The sequence below is a fragment of the Phalacrocorax carbo genome, chromosome 10 (assembly GCF_963921805.1).
Source record: "Phalacrocorax carbo chromosome 10, bPhaCar2.1, whole genome shotgun sequence".
NCBI lineage: Eukaryota > Metazoa > Chordata > Aves > Suliformes > Phalacrocoracidae > Phalacrocorax > Phalacrocorax carbo.
The window spans coordinates 23775011-23790663 of record NC_087522.1 but is presented as its reverse complement, the minus strand read 5'-3'; the positions used below and the strand labels follow the sequence as shown (position 1 = coordinate 23790663).

Sequence of the window (15653 nt, the reverse complement as noted above, 5' to 3'; positions counted from 1 at the left end):
GCTGTCCTGGAAAGAAAAACAGAGGTGGAAACCCAATCTAATGATTTGCAATCCCAGTTTAGTTACTGAAGCGAACTCTCTGGGCTCTTTGCAATGGTGGAAACACCAAAGACGAGTGCCAGATTTAGCTCAGAACACGGACGCGGCAGTGTTAACTTTTGCGGCAGGGTCCTGAGTACATGTGCAGAACTGAAGAAATGCATCAGAACAATGGTGTAGGAAATCTCAGAGTTTACCCACAAGACTGAAGGAGAAGACAGAGAAATTTATATTCTGATTTGAAAAAAAAATAACAGATGAAAGAGATCCATGGCCCTAGGGAGAGCAGACCATCTCACAGTCCCCAATATTATTTTACTTCAGCAGAAACTGACAGTTAATATTTCTTTAACGCAAAAATCAGAGATTATTTTCCATTCAGCCTACTCAAAATAATATCAAAACAAAGGTAATTGAAACTTCATACACGTTACCACAGAAAAAGCTTGGAAGAACCAGACCTTGAGCATACCTTTTACGTGTTATTTTATCTACTTTTTATACTGATTTTACTCTTGCAACATTTAGCGCAATGGGCTCTCCGTTGTGAATGGTGACACAGCGCCAACGGTTACGTTGTCCTTGCGTGCGCGGCATCATTATGGTTGCAGTTGCTTGACTGTTGCTGAATCTCATCATACACCTCTCAGCGGCATTGCTAGCAGTGGTAATTTCGGGGACTTCTCGATAACAACAGAATATGGGTTCTCTGTTTTGAAGACGGAACCACTAAGGTAACTTGGCACAAACATTAGGCTGTGTTTTGGTTTTATGTACTGCTTTGCTACCAATAGCCTGACAAGGACTGGCACTACCAAAGCCAGCTATCCATAGCTTGTATGGAAACCCAAAAGTTAAACCTTATGGGAGGAAGGGTTTTTGAAGAGGTGGGTTTCCCTGGCATGGTGGGAGGACGTCGTGGTCACCTGGCACTCACTACCTGTCAGCAGCTGAGCCCAGCCTCTGCCTGCCTGCGGGAGGCGAGGGCGCAGCGAAGTGCTGGCATGGGGATGTACAACCTGATGGCGCAACGCTTGTGTTGGCCGTGAGGTTGGAAATGCGCCTCTCACGCTATGTTTTGAGTCTGCTCTTCTCCTCGGTGATTTTCATAGATCGCTTTTTTCCCTGACATCTTTATGAGCGACTGGAGGAAGTCATTATGCAATATGTTTCTTTAAGATTACTTAAAGGTTATGCCAGGTACAGGTAGTGAAAAACCCTTTGAAGACAGTGACAATAAGCATGTACTTGTATTACTGCTAGATTTGTTCCTATGACATCAAGTAAAAAAAGCATGTATAAGTACTTCTCACAGGCAAATAAAAAAAACCCCAATATTTAATTTTATGAAACAACAGAAAAAAACCCCCAGAGAAAACATTTCCTAAATATTTTTGCAAATTATTTTTATTTTTAGTCTATCTTGTATTTCTTTTTTTATTATATATTTCAGTTGATTCCAGATGACAAATAATCAAAACCTGTGCATAAAAATCCCTTTCAAGTTCTTCCTTATACTGTGATCTAGTTTACAAAGCCGGGCACATGTGTGTGCCAACGGGCGTGCTGGGAATATGCAGGAAAAAGCGAGCATCGTTATAGAGACTAATTTGCAATTAGTGCAATTAGGTCATGCCAAAGAACACCTATATATCCTAAAGAACTCTGAAAAACACCCTAAGTATGAGTAATTTCGCACAAGCACAAACTGGACCCTTACATTAAAACAAAGCTGCTTGCTCATTGCCTGGTAATTAGTAATTACTAGTAATTACTGTTGCTTCCCTTTTCCTTAAAATACATCCATATGGCATCACTGACATCACTAGAGCGTGTCTATGATTTTTTGTGGATGTATTTGATTTTTAGTGCGGCACTGCCAAATGAACTGGCAAAGAAAACTGTGTGGACAAAGAAATCTTTAACGTACTAAACCTTCCTCCCACCTCAGCTATTCAGTCGTTCAGTAAGAAGTTTGAAGAGTTTTCCAGAAATTTCCCTCTTGAAAAGGGAAGTAAAAGCCTGGGACTGTTGGGATATAAACTTTTGACCACATTTGTGTAGTAACATCCTTTATTAAAAAGACCATTTCAGTTCAGCTGCCGTGCCAGATTAATTGTTGTAAAAACGCTACTTGTGACGGTTTCTGTGGAAAATATTAGATTCTGCTTTAACCTTTGGTAAAATCTAAACTAGTTCAGGCTTTTAGTTTTCTCCATAATCTGGAGGGGTTTTTATAATTTATATATTTAAATGTCTTAAGAGTGGGATAGCCTGTTGCTGGGATGTATTTTTAATCTCCTCTGATAGGGAAGAACCGTGATTTGCCTTTAGGTATGCCCCTGGGTTGCAGGGTGCACAGGTGGAACTAAACTTCCAGGAACAGTCTGCCTCTATACACAGTGAGACATATCCTGCTCTTCTTTACACTATTATAAGACAGGAGTAAACCCACAGAATTAAAATCACAGAATTTAATGTGAGCATTACTGTAAGCCCAGGCAAATATGTGCCGATGTTCTGAGGGGGTTATAAACGGCTGGCCAAAAATAACAACCGTGGTTACTTAAAGTGTAAAGCTAATAAGTGGTTTCACTGAAGTATTTATCTTTAAACCAAACCTTCATAAGGAAGTTCTCACAGTCAGTTCAGAGGGAACTACGAGGAACGTGGTTGTTAGGGTGAAGCGTTACCTGTAATCATCCGAGATGCATGACAGCGAAACTTGCTCTTGTTGCGTTACGACATTTTTGTGTGGATTTTCTGCTAAAATGACAGTTGTGGAAACTGAATCTTTTATTTAAGCTGAGAACAGGCAAAACACAAGTGAAAATCACGACGGTATCTCAGATACTCTTCTACTAAGCTTCAGGCACTTTGAGGAGGGAACACACAATTCACACGTCAAACTCACAGCCTGCAGCCAATGATGCTGCTACCCTTTATTCACCTGGCTGCTCCTTTCAGCACATGCTTTGCATCGCGGAATAGCACACCCACAGCCCCTTCTCCTCTCCCATTTTATTCTGCTGCCTGGACGTGCTGGCCCCCAGGCCAGCAGTAGGAGCGTGAGGGAGAAAGGCAGTGGTGGCAGGCTGAGGGAACTGGGGAGGAGAGGCCCTGCTCCTCCCCTTTCATAAGGAATAACAGCGACTCTGCAGCACAAGATGGGCAGATGTGGAAGAAAAGTGTTTTTCTCCTCCTGAGTGTTTTCCAATCACTTGTGACCTCCCTTTCTTCATGTCTAGTGTAGCTCTTACTTCCCATAGTACTTCCCTCCCCTCCCCTGTAGAGTAACCCTACGCTCTATATACCAGCAGACCGTGGTGATTCATTCTGGCAGCAGGGGTGCTGTGTACACCCCTTCTTCCCCCTGGCCTTGTCCTTGTGGCTTTCTTGCCATCGTGGCTGTCACCTTATGATGTCAAACACTTGCAACCCTTTTCCCAGAGGACGGTGGCATTGTTGTCTCCCCTGCTAGCTCCCCCTCTTTCATCTGAGTAGGTGAGGTAGCTGAATAGTTCAAGATACCTTTGTTCAGGAATATGACTTGGAAATGTAATTTTAATTCTATCCACGAGGGGACTTTCATAGGGTATTGGCTCTTTCCTGAAGGTTTATCTGATCCATACGCTGACATCTATACAACCATGCTCACTTCCACCAAAATACTACATTCCCCTCCTAGCTAAGGATCCGCTCAAGTCCCGGTATCCCCTGCTAAGACATCTCTCATATCCTTGGAATCACTTCACACCTTAATAATCCAGCCACTTTTATGGTTTTAAAAATTGCTGCCTGAGTTACAGCTGTGCTGCTTCTTAGGTAGAACCAGATTCCTGAACCCTTTTCATATGGCATTCACTGAGCAGATGTCCAGGGCTTATATCAAAAGTCTCAAAGGCTTGCATACAGAAGTTTGGCAAACAGCCTACAAAAATTAATCTGAAAAAATATAGCTCTCCCACTTATTGCAGCAATCGCTTTCATGGCACATAACCTGGGTTTGGAGTTTCATTCTCCTCTTGCCCGTGGTGGCTAAGCACTTGGATAATTTGATTTGGTTATGTTTGCATGACAAAGAGCGGATGTGACTGTAACACGGGCTAACCTGCTTACTCGATCTAGCGAGCAGCCAAGGCAGCAACTAGGACACCAGCCGGGGTCCCCAGCCCGTTGGAAGCTGGTGAGGAGCCGACGAAGGCGTCTGCCCTCGCTGCCACTGCTACTCTGCCAGCTAGAGCGGGCTGGGCAGCCGGCCCCGCAGCCGCAGCTGTGCTCAGCTGTGATTTCAGCCCCTGGGGGGAACCTTAGGCTTAGTCATGAAAGGCCTGGGGACAAGGTGGGCTATTCCCTTCGGCCAACCAGCTTCAGGCCCATCTACCTTGCCCGCAGTCCTGAAAAAGGGCCTTCCTATATGAAAACATATCCATCTTTTATTCTCCCCCATTATATCCTGAAAGAGATATTGCAACTGCTTATAAACGCTTTCTCACTTGTACCTGTTGCATCCAAGAAAGACACGCGAATCACAACTCTCAATTACTTTTCAGGTCTTCTTAGGCCATGCTCCGGCTGGCATTGAAGAACGTGGTGTTTTCTAAGCTCTCTGAGAAGTCTTGTGTGGGCAATGAAGTATTTTGTATATGCTAAGCAGGCCAAGTTAAGCCCAAGGCTCCCCTCTGGATCTTATTTAAACTGCTGTCTGCGTGAACTCTTTCAAATCTGCTAGAAGTGTCCACAGCACCTTTGCCTTTGTGTTGCCAAGACTCAGACACCCTATGGGAATGCAAACCGAAAGGAAGTAAAAATAAGCAATATGTCAATGCCAACAATGTTTAGAAAGGGATTTCATGGGAATGAAATAGTCTTTTTTTTTTTTTTTCCCCAATATAAATAAAAGCAGAAAGTTCTTTTCGTAGTAGGAGTGTGTGAAATGTGAAACTCCGGCTGCGAGAAGCAATACTGATATGAATCAGAATGACTGCAGCAAACACAACTTTTTACCCCTGGAGGTGGGAACGTGATCTGGTGGTTACAGCAGCAGAGAGCAAATCTGAAGTGCCTGTTTCTGCCCCTGACTCACTGCATGTCTATAGTCAACTCATTGACTATCTGTACATCAGTTCACCCACCTGTAAAATAGGGACACATGTATCTGTGGCTTATCAGATCTAGCTCTTGCCAAGCATCATTAATGGATGCTGACAGCCCTCTGCAGGGTTTCACAAGTGGAAAGTACGAGTCATTACCACTTCACCAGGATGCCAGCACCACTCCTTTCGTTAAAACAGTCATACCCTTACAAGCAAACGCGGTGATACCCGACTGAAGAATGTCTTTATTCTCCTGGTGGTGTTGAAAGACTTTGAGCTAAATCTCACACAGGCTTCAGAGATCAGTAGCTCTCTAAAGCTGATATGCTATAAAAGCAGTCAGCTAAACCTACCTAAACTTATCCAACCAATCACCACCAAATGATATTATTAAAATGACATTTTTCTATGTTTATACATGTATTTATTTCAGTTAAATGTATTGCGTATATTTTGGTTTTATCTTCATTACTTGAAATGAAAACCTTTAAAATTATATTTTATAACATAACTATCAACTAATTTTAGTCCTACGTGGAGTGAGTTGGTGGTCTCAGAGCTGTTGCTAAGGGTAAGGTTTCCTAAATAAGGAAACCTTTTATATAAGGTTTCCTGATCATAGACCGCACATAATCTTGTAATTGCAGAATCAGCAGACAGAGCAATGGCTAAACGTGGCTGGAAACCGAGCTGTCCTTCCACGTGCAGCAGGGCTCCCTGGAGGGCTCCTGTTCGGCCTGTGAAAACTTGCACTTAACCTCTCTCCTGTAAATAATCTCTTTTTCTGTCTTGCTTGTCTAGAGACAGAAGCTGTCACAGCTACATAAAGTGGTGAAGTGGGTCCAGCCTGGTGTGTGTGGAATCTCGGATACTTGCTTATAACTGGCCTCTGCGTTTTCTGCTGTTGTCTATGAATTTATCACTGTGAGTCTTGTTATAAAGCCATTAATTATAAAATCATGCTTTTGATTAAACTGTTCTGACTTTAGGCACTGGGCCTAATCAGTCTTCGCATTTTGAGACAGCCTTTCTGCACTGTAAAATTTGAAACTAATTACAAAGTTAAGAATAAAAACAGTGACTGTATCTCCTTTCAGAAAGAGCTTAAACCTGCTATGGTCTACCATGAAGGAACACCCTCCTACAGGCGCTTCGGGTTTCTTCTCTGTCTGTCGGTGAAAATCTGCACTGCCAACCATTTTCTCCTGCGCTTTACTGCTAGCGCCTTCACATAATTCGGTGGTAGCTGTCACCCCTGCCTTGCCCACCACGTACACCTTGGCAGCTTCTTGGGAGAACTCCCACAACTGCTTTGGCACAAAGAACTAAATCCACCACAAGGCTTGGCTGCTTAAGCTGGAAATTCAGATTGTCCAAATTCCTGGCTAGGCACCACCTAATTCTAGAAAAGCATCTGAAGACACCTGAATTTTTATTTCTGAAGTTCCCCGGCTGCCTTCCTGTCTGCTCCCAGGCATTTGCAAGCTGAGGGCTTCGCGAGCGGCGCAGCAGTAGTTGCCTCAGGAGAAGCCACGCCGTGTGGTGCCTGTTGAAATACTTTTCCAAATTCTACCTGCAAGATCGGGCCGTTAAATAGTCCATTGCAACCGAATAATCTCAACAAATCGAGACAGGTGAATAAATGATTTACAGTGTTGCAGGACCAGCCATGGCCCAGGCTGCGTTGCATTATGTGTTGAGGGGGTGCGGCCCCCTTTTGCAAGGAGCTCGCAGCCCAAGTAACAGCCAAGACACAACAGATGGCGAGACAGATGGGAGAGTACAAGGAAACAATGAGATAAATGAGCAAAAACTAAGCCGAAGCCTTCAGCGGTTGGTTCCAAAATTATTAATTTTACTAATCATCTCAGCTGATATAACCCTACGGTGGGATGCCTTTCCTGTTCCAAAGGTCTTAATAGCTACAGCGACAATGCTGCAGCCCAGCATGGGTCCCGGCTGAGGTGACGAGTGGGAGCTGAGCAGGGAAGAAGCACCGACGTGGGGGATGTTATTTGCTGAAATTCATTCGGGGAAGGGGGCTGGGGTATCTCAGTAACCCGAGGCTTAAGGCACCCTGAGTAAGCAGAGCTCAGCGGGTAAAGCGCTGACTGATGGAAAATCTCAGGCTTTACACGAGGAGAGCTCTGCCCTGCAGCCTGTAACGTGCAGGGGAGGGGATTTGCAAACCGCCGGAGGATGTTAGACGCGGGACGCGAAACCTGACCTGGGCGGCCCACGGGGAGCCGCCACCCCCGGGGGGGGACGCGGGAGCGCCCACCCGCGGCGGGGCCCACGGACGGAGCCCGGACGGCCACGAAAGGGGGGCCGAAATCCCGGGGGGGGTGCCCGAGAGCCGCCTCCCCCGCCCCGGGCCGCCGCGCTGCGCAGCCGCCATGCCGCGGAGCCGTTAACCGGCGGCGGCGAGGCGGGAGGCGCCCCGCCGGGACACCCCCTTCCGCCGGGACACCCCGCGGCCGCAGCCATTTCCTTGAGGCCGCCTGAGGGAAAGCGAAAGCAAAAGAGCGGAGGCGGCGGCGGGGAAGGGGCGGGCAGGGGCTCCCCGCGGCGCGGCTCCGCTCCTCCCCTCAGCGCCGAGGCGGAGCGGGGCGGCGGGCGGGCGGGCTCAGCGCACCCCCATGGCCCTGCTGCCGGGGCGGCGGGGACGGTAACCGGCTCCGGTTGTCGCAGCGGGTGAGTCAGAGCTACCCCGGGGAGGGCGGGCTGGAGATGAGCCTCGCCGCCGGGCTCCGAGCAGCGGCCGGAGGCTGAGCCACAAAGAAGTTTCCTCAGCGGCGGCGCGGGGCTCCCCCATGCACGCCCCCGGCCGCCGGCCCTGGGGCGCCGCCCGGCCAGCTGCCGGCGCCGACCCCGGCATGGAGCCCCGCGCAAGGCTGCACGACAGCCCGGACCTCAGCCGGGCCAAGCGGCTGAGCGTCGGGGAGCTCCGGTCCCTCTTCGAGGCTCGCTGCGCCGCCGTCGCCGCCGCCGCCGCCCGGCAGCTGCCCGACCCGGCGAAGAGGGGCTGCCGGCCCCCCAACGGGGTGCTGCCGCCCGTTATCCCCCGGCTCACCGTCACCGCCGAGGAGGGCGAGGAGGCGCAGGGCGGCCCCCAGGCTGAGCCGCCGCCCCCCGAGAGCGGCTGGCTGAGGACGGACAGCTCGTTACGCCTGCAGTCCCGCAGGCTCTCCACCTCCTCGCTCTCCTCCACGGGATCCTCGTCCCTCTTGGAGGACTCGGAGGACGACGTGCTGAGCGACACAGAGGGCAGGAGCCAGGGCATCGTGCACCTGGAGCACGGCGAGGACACCAACCAGGTAGGGGGGGACGGGGTTCGCCCCCGGGGAGCGGGGGGCGCCTGCCGCGGGGTCCCCCAGCGCTCCCGTTTGGAGCGAGGTTCCCACCTCCCGACTCCCCGCAAACTCCGGGAAACTCCAGCCCCGGGGCCGGCGGGCGGCGTTGGGTGTGCGGGTCGCTGCGCCTCTGAAAAACGCCGTCAAACCCGGCCAGGTCGCCGTTTCCTTTCTGTGAATGCTGTGAAATCGCGCTTCGTGTCCCCAGAAATACAGGGGGACGCTTTTTGATCATAACTGGGTTGTTTTTATGTTTGGTTTGTTTGTTTTTTTTTCCAGTCTCCTTTACCAGATCTTCAAAATAAAATTTTTCCAGGCATTTACCAGCAGGTGGTTGGTTTCTTGTTTGTGTTTTTGGGTTGTTTTTTTTTTTTTTTTTTTTTGTGTGTGTGTGGTTTTTTTATTTTTATTTTTTTCCTCTTCCAATTCTGGAGTCTTGTCAATTTTTTGAACCGCTTCTTGCTGCGAGCGTGACAGGAGATGGGGAGGAGCTTGGAATGGATAGAATGCATGCTTTTGTCCATTCTGGCAGCAACACATTCTTCTCGGTAAATCCCCTCTGTAATTTGGCAGCTTGCATCCATGAATTGCACTTTTAAAGGCATGTAGTTAGCTGCTTTTTCATCATCTGTAATATATGTATTTGCCTGACTCCTTATAATATGCTTCTTGGGGTTTTGTAGCTGAAGTATGTTGCTTTAGTGAATTCCCCCTCCTACCTTTCCTGAGACCACAATTTAAATTGCTGTTCTACTGCCAGCTCATTGGCACTGAATTGTTTTCAAGCAGAACATGTTTCGAAAAAATACGTAGGGGAGAAGTAATGCCACTTGTAGGTGATACCTCCAGCTGGACTTTTCTCATGGTAATTGTGGGTTTACTGCTTTAGAGGACACACAGTACAGGAGCTAAAACGGTGTGTGCAATATTGGTTTTGTTTGCATCAACTTGTAGCTCAGTTTTGGGGATGGGTGGGAAAAAGGGTTGTACTTTGTCATACTGTGTATCAAGAAACTGATAATAATACTGCTTAATTTGTGCTTTTGACGCTGATACTGAGTTGGGTGTGCGGGGGAAACACTACTGCGTTGCTATTTGGCTTTCTTTTCTAAAATGCATGCTATGCTAGTGGGGATTTTGCGAAAGTAACAGAGGAATAGAAACTGAAGGTGGAAAAGGGCTATTGGATCATTATCCCTGCTTTTGCAGTGGGCCGCCTCCGTGGTTAATAGGGAGCAAGAATTTAGGGGCAACACTCCAGCAATACAGAGGACTCTGAGGTGGCATTGTCATATCTGGTTAACTTGTCTGTCAATACAGGCTGAAGCAAAAACTGTTCTTCAGGCAAGAAGCCATGCTGCCTTTAAGGTTTTGCTTCTCTGAAGTCATTGGTATCGTATGAAATAGCGAGTCTTAAATAATTTGTTACAACTGTATGCCTTAGATACATGCAGCATAAGCGGATGTGAGTGGCATTACTTTCTTTAAAATTACACGAAGTTTCTAGGTACTGCAAAATTAGAAAATGTTTTAGTCACCCTCTAATGACAAGAGAAGAAAATCTGAAAAGTCAAGAAGAAGGTATTTAATTATTATAGACAACCTAAAATAGCTGTATTGTAAGTATATTAAACTCCTGTTCATTTAGGTGCATGGGAAACTGAGAACTTCAGTAGTATTATGAGAATTCAGGTTTTGGAAAAAGTTTTTTGCAGGTTTCCCAAGTTTAGCATGGCTGCGGCATGTTTTAATGTCTCATTGGTAAAGTAAGTGTTCACTCAGATGAAGTATTCACTTCATGTTGTTAATGGCCGAGTTACTTTTCTATACCTGCAGCGTAGGGGAGGATGGGGCAAACTGCCCACCAGGAGCCTGTGTTCTGACTGATGTTGTTTATCCCATTACCGCTTCTGTGGCAAGCTGGCGAAGCAGAGCTGGGGCCGGTACCTAGGACTCTAAAACAGCAGAACGAAGAATCACCAACTTTATGACACTGCCTAATAAATTTAACAGCCCAAATCTTTTATCTGCTTAATGCATGCTCACATAGTTGATCTCTCCTTTCCTTGCTGCGTTACCCACCAAGCTCAAATCCTGGAATCTACTGTTTTCCCTGTGGTCAGGTACACTGCTCCTCATCGGGTGGCTGTGCTATGTGCTTGCTGATACCTGGAGGTGACCAGGACGGGCTTGTTCTTGTGTTTGATGTCTTTTGGTGCTGGACAATGCTGTGATACCAGCAATCCCTATGCTCAGCTGCCCAGTCTTTACAGACACTGTTTCTTTAGCGAAGCGGTGAGTCCATGGCATGCCAAAGTAGAAGTCCCTGCTTTGAACCACTGTGGGTTCAACTTTACAGGATGTGTCCTTTCTACTAATTAATCTCGAGGCAGGATGAATAAGTGTGTTTTAGAACAGAAAGCTTTGGGTTCAAGGCAGGCATGCACATGTGAAAATAACTAGAAATTTTAGGATAATCCGAGGAATGGTTTTATATTTTGAAGGTTCTATTTAGAGGCGAATTGGCTCATTTTGTTCATATTTATAGTTTTTAGTGTATTTTAGTAGATGAAGGCTCGTTCTCAGAGTGGAACATAAAGGATAGAGGCTTCTCTGAAGGAAACTGAAATCAGAGGTGGGCCAAACTTGGCGTTCCCAAATTCATGGGAAATTGTGACATTCTTAAATTTCACTTGTATTGGAATTTCATTAGACTTTTCTTTGCAAATATTAGAAATTAATTTGGAGCCTGCCACCTTGTGACTAAGCTCAGACCAGCGCTCAGAGTACTGCTGGACTGTAAAGCCTACCAGACTCCCCAGTGCCTAGCAGGGACCTTGGAAACTTGCCCAGGTCTTCAACTGCGGGAGGAGAAATTCTGATAATGTTCCCATTATCAGGGCTTCAAGGCTTCCATTTGCAGACCCAGGAACTTGAGACCTAAGCTGAAGAAGGCCCTCCCAGGCCTCTCAGCTGGAGGCCTCTACTGTTGACCGGGAAATCAAGACTCAGCTGGGTCTTCGAAATATTGTGAGCTCTCAATATTGTGTGCAGGCCTGTGTGAGAGGCTGGAAACTCTGGAGCCCTTCCTCTGTGTACAGGGCTTGCCAGCCCGGGGGTTATCAGGCCTTAAATCCTGGGATGGTAAGCCTGGGAGTGCTTTCCTCAACCGTCCCCCTTGGAGGATGGTTCTCCCTGGCAGCTCAGCAGGCGAAGGGAGAGTTCCCCCAGAGGCTGTGTGATCCGTCAGTTAAGCGTTTCACAGAGCATTCTGGGTCGGATGAGTTGGCATGTCAAGATGATGTTAAACTCTTGTTTCTTATTGAGCACGGTATGTGGGCATGTCCCTGGAGCCCTAGGGCCTCTGCTGAGGGGAGCGAATACCCTGGGACCGATGACTGATGATTATGGTACAGTTCCAGCCTGGCTCAGCAGGGACGAAATGCTGTTACCATCTAGGCAGGCTCAGCGGGTAGGTGCTCCAGTTCCTTGGCATAAATTCCACATTTCATTTTGTAGTAATTAACAGTGGCTTTGGAAACTGGACTGCCCCGGCTTTCCTGGAGGAAGACCCCTCCAGCAATGGGGAGTTTTAAGTGTGTGAGAAGCCTGTTCTGCTGCTGTCCTGTCAGCTGAACTTGTGGTTCTGTGAAAACCAATTGTGCATCGTTGTGTTAATGTAATTTGTGTAACACCATAGCTGGAGCCTCACAAATCTTGGCAGTTAAGTTAATAAAAAACCATTGGTTATTATTTAAATAGCCATTTGACCGAATAGATTTCACCCTTTGACAAGAATTAACGTTCCTGCCTTCCCTTGCACTTAAATGGAAAGCGTGCTTTTCTACCCTTGCTTCGTGCCATCTGGGAAGTGTATATACAGAGTTGAGTCTTGTGGTGAAAGCACCAGTGGTCCATTTATATTAATGAAGGGAGTGCAAGAGTTACATATTTTTGTCTTCATTCTGTGAGCGAGCAATTTTAAGAAATATGTAAGTCTGGTTAGCACCTTCTTTGTCGGGACAGAGGCTTTAAAAAGTGGTTTTCACAGAGAATAAACACCAGGATAATGTGCAGCAGCCTCTTGTCCCCTTTATAGGAGAATGTTATTTACTAGATAGAAACATGCCAAATAAATCTACTTGTTCTCATAACTGTGACCTGTCATTCCAAATTCTTAGATCTGTAACCATGAGAACAGCTGACAGCTTGCTAGAGAAAAAGCAGTTCAGTTCTTGCTTGCAGTGATACCAGTCCAGAAACTTTGGGGGATAGCCATTAGAGAAGCTCATTTGGTTTCACTGATCATCTCACCATTATTTTTCATAATACCAAGCACCTTAAAATGGACAAATGTATGGAGAGGCACTTGCACTTAATAAATACAGACCAAAAGTTTCAACTACTTCAGCTCAGGGGTGGGTTACATAAGCTAATGCAGTAGAATAGAATTGTTATTTTTAAATGAAGAATGGGAACGAAGGGATGACATAAGTAAGACTGTTAATGGGTTTTTAGCCTACTTTCCAAAGGAAAGAAGGCTTGTGTAATCACTCTTATCAGTTGCATTTTAACAACTTTGGTAGATTTCTGCCAGATTTGGCAGTGGGATAGACATCTCAAAGTTTCTTCAAGAGCTTTTTAAAGTTCCACAAAGATCAGCCTCTGGGTGGAGGACAGAAAACCAAAATAGGTGCATACCTTTTTTTTCTCAGGAGGAGAACGTGCAGGATGAGTTCAAATATTGTCTTCCATTCCTCTTGTTAACTAGTGAATGGGCATGACCGTGTTGGCTAGTTGATCAGTGCTTATGTGCTTGTGCCAGCCGCTGTGGGTAGTGCCTCTTGTCCTGAGGGTCAGTAGGAGAAAGTACGGGAGGGAGAATACAGTGCTGTGGGCTGGTGAGGTTAGGGAATGTGGAAGGCACTAGTTGAGAGGCAGGGGAAAAAGCTGAAGAAATGGTGGGAAGATGTGGAAGTGTGAGGGGGATTGGAGGGCTTTTGGCACAAGCTTACAGAGGGCAGCGACAAGCTGTAGTTGCTCTGATAAGGGTGCAGGACGGTAGATACCAGTCAAGTAGAAACCAGGCTTCATTATTTAGCTGCTCATGGAGAAACTACTTTTAATGGAACATATTTCATAGCTCTTTAAAAAATGCTGATTTATAATGACAGTCCTGTATACTGAAATCTTGCTGTTGTATACTGAACAAAATGAGGTGAATAGCAGTGGATTACATTCAACATTTCCATGTTGCACAGTTATTGGGCCAAAACTCTGAACTGGGAGCCTTCCCCCAGTTTGAGGATGGTTTCTTCTCCACCGTACACTTGGATGGTTGAGTATATTGACACATCAGCAGTATCAGTTCTGGTGGTGACTGTTTATTAGTAATGTAGATTCTTGCCTGGTAGGGAAATCAATTAGCTCTTACCAAGTCAGTTGGGAGAGAGGCAATTAAATGTCCTATCAATTATAGTTAAGAGTTTCCAATCCTGGATATATCTGAAATGGTGACTTACAGGTTACAGGATTCTTCTCTTCTTAATAAATTTCCCTCTGATAGTTCTCACTTTTCTTATGTTAAAGGACATGTTGCTTGGGTGTACAGTTTAAAATTGGAGGAGCTCTATTATAATTTTTTTTCTTATGGACCCGTTGGATTAGGTATGTAATAGAAGTTTCTCTATATATGCATGTCTACAGTTCAAACCTCCTTATAATGCTTATTACATCTGGAAGGAGGGAAAGAAAGTAACAGTGACTTCTTATTGTTGGGTGGTGCATTCATATTTAAAGAGGGCATACTGAAGGAGATTCTTCTCAGGCTATCATCGACTCAGCAGAGCTGAAATTTTATTTGTGAAAGCCCATTTCAGTCTGAAAAGGAATAAGGGTAGTGGCTGGAGCAATAGTTTGGAAATTTTGCATGTCTATGTATATGTTAGGGTTCTGACACTCTTAACCTATTAGATTGGTTTGATGAGGGTGGACGTTTTTTTAATTGAATGTGAATTGAGAGGTTACTTTCGTCTACATCTAAGGCTTGTTTTAAATGGAATGTATTAAAGTGAATCAGTTTGATTAGATGCTCACAATGTGATGCAATTTAATACGGGTAATATTTCTGGAAGCTGAGAATGCATATTATGTGATAGCTGTTTTGTTTAGCAGTGTATAAGAGAAGAACTAGGGCTCATCATACAGCATTTTGTGGTGATTATAAATTGTGATGGCAGAAAAGGTAATATTATCCTTGCACATCTTGGAAGGAAGAAGTGATCTTGTCTTATGTACAGCACCAGTAGAGTCACTGTCTCTCTCTCTCTCTCTCTCTCTTCTACCTACCTTCTCTGTCAGTGTAGTTTTTGCAGAGAAAGGGGGCTGAGACAGAAAGAATTGGATTGTCAGTCCATGTTAATTTGGATCTTGCATAGCGTAGGTTTAGATTGCATTTTTAAGTGCTCTACTCAACTTTCTCTACCAACAGAGCTTCCTCTAAAAAGCTCACAAGTTGGGCAAGATGGCGTTGTCTGTCCATAGCCTACCGTCCCTGGGGAAAAATTACTAAAAAAAAAAAAAAAAGCAGGGGTGGGGAAGCACAGGTGTTGGTCTCCATCAGCTCATTCTGAGGGAAATCATAGAGAAGGGGGAGAGGCTACCTGTTCGTCCAGTGTCAGACTAGCAAACATGTTGGTGTATTGTTTCTGGTGCTTAACTGATCTGTTCCTGTCAGTAACGCAGAATGCTTTCTTGGATAACTCATAGCCAGCAGCATTTGGGTGCGTTTTCATATCGATAAATGCTGAGCTTCCCACAAAGGATGAAATTTTCTTTTCCATTCCAAAACATGGAAGAGTGAAGCTGATGCTATAGAAACCTGCCCTGAACCCATCAGGCATGGCTACTGTTGCCTGTTACCAAACCTTCTATTCCTTGGCAAGCTCGGGAAGAAGTTAGCCAAAGACTAATTGGCAGCTCATTTGAAGCAATATCATAGACCTGGTACGATCGAGACTCATAGCTTGGGTCAGAATCTCCAAGCCAGTTGGTGACTATAGCAAGCATGACACAGATTCTGCTTTGTGGGAGCTTGGCATTAACCCAGAATCCAGAAACACTCCTTACGTACAGGCTGAAATATCTTAGTAAGGTGGCATAGTGA

The 15653-nt window shown here is 46.0% G+C and overlaps 1 protein-coding gene across 2 annotated transcripts in view; it reads left to right on the top strand.

The window, feature by feature from the left end:
* Positions 1–7723: 7723 nt before the first annotated feature.
* ITPKA (inositol-trisphosphate 3-kinase A) overlaps positions 7724–15653 on the top strand; it is a 40037-nt gene continuing 32107 nt past the window's right edge. Inside the window, exon 1 of one of the 2 annotated variants that reach the window (XM_064462514.1) lies at positions 7724–8452. In XM_064462514.1, coding sequence (XP_064318584.1) covers positions 7949–8452 — 504 coding nt within the window. In that variant the 5' untranslated portion in view covers positions 7724–7948. The remainder of the gene's footprint in view (positions 8453–15653) is intronic. The other variant, XM_064462513.1, reaches the window with a different exon arrangement.